The sequence below is a fragment of the Varroa jacobsoni genome, unplaced genomic scaffold, assembly GCF_002532875.2.
Source record: "Varroa jacobsoni isolate VJ856 unplaced genomic scaffold, vjacob_1.0 scaffold_756, whole genome shotgun sequence".
Taxonomy (NCBI): domain Eukaryota; kingdom Metazoa; phylum Arthropoda; class Arachnida; order Mesostigmata; family Varroidae; genus Varroa; species Varroa jacobsoni.
This window is the reverse complement of record NW_019213658.1, coordinates 91,900-96,017: the sequence shown is the minus strand read 5'-3', so window position 1 is coordinate 96,017 and position 4,118 is coordinate 91,900. Positions and strand designations below refer to the sequence as shown.

The following is a 4,118-nucleotide window of genomic DNA, read 5'->3' as shown; positions in this document are numbered from 1 at the left end:
TTATTCAATGTCCGTACGGGCCATTCTTGAAAGATGTCTATCCACTCGACAGCGGATTCTCCAACATTGGGCTGACTCGTATCTGGCGCGCTGCTCAAACAATTCGGAGGACGACAGACCGTCTTAGCGAATAGCAACCGCTCGCTGTACCGGCCGCGTCTCGTTGGAGTTTTGCGCGGTCACCTGATCTAATGGCAATATTATGAAACACGAGAGCCTCTTTTTGATAACAATGGTGTCTTGGACACTCGCTTTCGTGAGTACAGATGACTCCTGTTGACTCCACTCGTAAGAGAAGTCGCCAAAACAATTATCCGTTTCGCGAACATTCGAGATAAATTGCAATATATACCTATTAGGTTTGGATATAGGCTTATTTGTGTCACAAATAGGCCTCAATGGCCACCTAAAAGAATTTTCGGTGCTTCCTCTAGAGTTTTGCTAACACTCTTTGCTGTTGAACGTGTTCTGTAATTGGTAGAAAAACAACAGCGGTTTTGACAGACATGAGTTTCAACGAGACGACATTTTTACCAGTACGGTTTTTTCACTTTCCAGGAAAGACTGCTACCGCAACGAGGTATTTCGCAACTGCTTACAAGCTCTAATGATACAAAAGGAGATGGGAGACGTCTACAAAATGATCAACACACTCGCAGGCTGATGCAGTCCAGTCCGCAAGTCGATCATCAAGCCTCAGCAAAATTCTCAACAGAAGCACCAACAAGAACGATTAGAAGAACGATCCCAACTGTCGTCGAATTTTTCCCAACGGCAATTTTCACGTCAGACGTTATCGTGAACTTACCAACAGCTAGCGCGGCGCAGCAAGCCGACCGGACCTGTGAAAAAGCCAAATATTCGATAAAAACAAAACCTCAATCAACAACGACAACAACAACAACAACAACAACAACAACAATAAAAGAAACTCTGTCAAAAACACGAATTACTTCGATCGGAGTAGTGGCTAATTTAATTATGCCAAACACGACTATTCACCATCAGGACTATCACCAAGACGAGTCGAAGAAGAAAAGGAGGTCTGTTGCAATTCCCACAACAATCACACTTACTAGGACCTGCCGCAGCAGTAACATAATTTCTAGTAATTATAATATTAGTAACTTGGCATCGTTGTCGTCACCCTTATGATAATAGTTACAAACAAATAGATTTTTAGCAGCTAGCCAATGAACATAAAAAGGATCAATACCTAGAAATCTTGTCATTCCCTTGGTAAATATTCACTGCGGTTACCATTATCATCACCGTCACCATCACCATCATCGCTTCGATTGTTGTTGCCGTTGTACTGTAGGCCTATTTTTAATCTCAATTCATTTGCCTACATGGCAACACTATATATATATAAAGCAAAAAGATTATATATATATATACACATAAATATATATATATTGAGAATCTCTATATATACAGTAAATCTAGATCACTTATACATACATATATATATAATTATATATACACTCAAACATGCGTGCATAGGAGGCCGCTGGCGACATATATACAATTCTACTGTATATGCTGCTAGAGCAATATGTGCGGTTCAAAACGGCGTCTATGAGTTACCATGCATACTTATACTGTACAATTATAATATAACACTGAGATTAAATTAAATATTTTTCAATAGAGAACCTATTAATTATAAGATTATACTTATGAGAGTAATTAATATTTAAAACAAGTTACGGCTAAAAGAAATTGTGTTGCCGACTACGGTATGTCTAACGCATGATCTAATGATTATGGATCATTTTACAATTGTAACAATTTTATTAAAAAGAGAAAAACGGAAAGATAGAGATAAATATCACAAATATTAAGAAGCGTACATGTAAAGAAAGGGAGATTATATTGTACCATGGAACGTGAGATAATAACTTTAATAATTTATGCTAGTAACACTATTGATGCTTATGATGATGACGACAAACATTCAGTAGTACAGAATGGGCGGCGTAGTTTTGCGACGTTTCAGAAACAACAACAACAACAACAACGTTCGAATCATTTGTTGTATTAATTATTATTGTCAATCATTTCCAAAACAAAAGTGCTCCAGCAGCAACAATGGGGAGTACGCCTTTTCGACTCCTCACTAAGTTGACCTGGTAGTTGTAGTCACCTTGATGCACTTTTTTTTAACTTATTTTCTGATTTCGACGACTACGACGACGACGACGGCGGCGGCGGCGGCGATAACAACAACATCTCCTCATGTTTACAACTCTTTTCGACGTTTAGCTTTTTGCATTGTTTTTTCTTCCGTAGACTAATCAGACAGTTTCCGTTTCCCCGGCTGTTCATTATCGAGCTTGAATTGATCAGTGTTTGCGAGTCTGCTGATTGTCACATACAAATCCCACAAAATCCGTTGTCATCAAGGAAAAACTATCGAGAAGATCATTTCAACTGCTAGACAGCAAGTCTAAACAACAGGAAGTAAGCTAAAATGGCCCAAAGCAATATATAGTGCAAACCGGCTGCTCTTTCCATCGAAATCAATCATCTAAATAGTTCAGCCCCAAAATTATTCAATGCTTAGATCCGCCACTAAAACAAAATATCGAATGAACAAATACTTGATGGAAGAGATAGAGACCCAGAAACCACGTAATTAGAACAGAACGCGTCGAGCGGTAATAGGTAAGTGTTCGTAGACGTTGGACCTAGCACTCAATTACGATGATCACGATCTGAACACTACAGCGCATTGAGGTTAGCTCATAACTCGAATCTCCTTCATGCGTTCTTCTCCCGTTGGCAACTGAAAATAAAATCCCAGCGAACACGTCCTGTTGCGAACGTCACAGAGATGCATACGCACAAATGATCAGGCTGAAACGCAGTCGTTTGCGAAACACTAGCATCATATTTTCATTGTTTTTACGTGTACCTGCAGAAGCATATGAAGGAGCAGTGCCATAAACGAAGGCGTACCTTTATGCTGTCAGGTAGGTTGGAAATCTCCAAAAGTCCATCATAATACAAAGCCTGGTTATTGTATGGTTAATTCGGAAAAAAAAAGCTTAATTGACGCGGTTTGTTTGCCAAGCAGCGGCTTTGAGTCATTCAACGCTGACAGTCATTGAAATGTCTGTCAAGATGTCATTGTATTTTACGGAACGCAAGGGCCTCGATATCTTTCATCGCGTTCAGCTTTCAATCATCTGAGAATCTATTCGTAAGGTGAAAAGGGCTTCAACATGCGATCTAAACGACCGTTACTATTTATATCGTACCAGCAAGCCCTGGCAAGGAATTGGCTTTCTCGGCTTGGCCATTCTTGTGTTGCATGCTATACGCCTATCATCAATAATGGTAGAAGCCCCTTGAACCGAGTGATGCGTCCGAACCGCTCAAGATGTCCCTATGTAATATATGACCCCTCCGTTAAGAAAACAACATTACCGATAGCAGCAACAATTATGATCATCCTGAAGACGATATTGCAGCAAATAGCAGGATCTGTACTAACAGCCGCAACGGAACTAAATAAAGAACTAATAGTACAACCTGATGGTGTACAATCGTGTGAAAAACAACGTATCTTTACTAGTAGAATATTTGTTTGTTAGATCCAACTCCGAGCGAGTTCAGGACGTTCCTGGGATGGCAAAAACGTTAAAAGTACATTATATAGCTTAGCTAGTAAATTCGCTCGAGGAAAAAGTGCAGATCTGTATTTCTCTTAGTCCACAGTCATAGATAACGGTACATTTGGTGAACCTCGTTCTGGCTAACTGTCAACATGACGAATGCGCCAGCCTTTCTTTTCCCTTCGTACTTTTTATCTCATTGTAAACATAAGCATGATATTAAATAGTTCGTCTCATCCGTTCAATTGGCAAGCGACACAAAACTAGGCATATTCTGATAGAGATTCGGCCAAGACAAACAAAGGGTTAAAGCAGCAGACACAGCACTGGCCAAGGAGAATATAGGACGAAACTGCATATTTTACTTACTACCGAACGATACTTTTGCTGTCATTGGCCTAATCATTTAAATTTCCTTGATTTTTAATGTATAGCGTTTTAGTATTGGGTCAGCGTTAAAACGTGAGATGATTTAGATAAGGCTAAACGGAAGAC

General features: G+C 39.6%; 1 protein-coding gene across 1 annotated transcript in view; it reads left to right on the top strand.

Annotated features, from left to right (window-relative positions):
• The window catches only part of LOC111263326 (molt-inhibiting hormone), a gene marked incomplete at its 5' end in the record, with an annotated part of 5,432 nt that extends 1,863 nt beyond the window's left edge, over positions 1-3,569 (top strand). Inside the window, 1 exon segment of the mRNA XM_022838298.2 lies at positions 559-3,569. Within this exon segment, the coding sequence (XP_022694033.1) occupies positions 559-664 (106 nt within the window). The 3' untranslated portion in view covers positions 665-3,569.
• Positions 3,570-4,118: the final 549 nt, after the last annotated feature.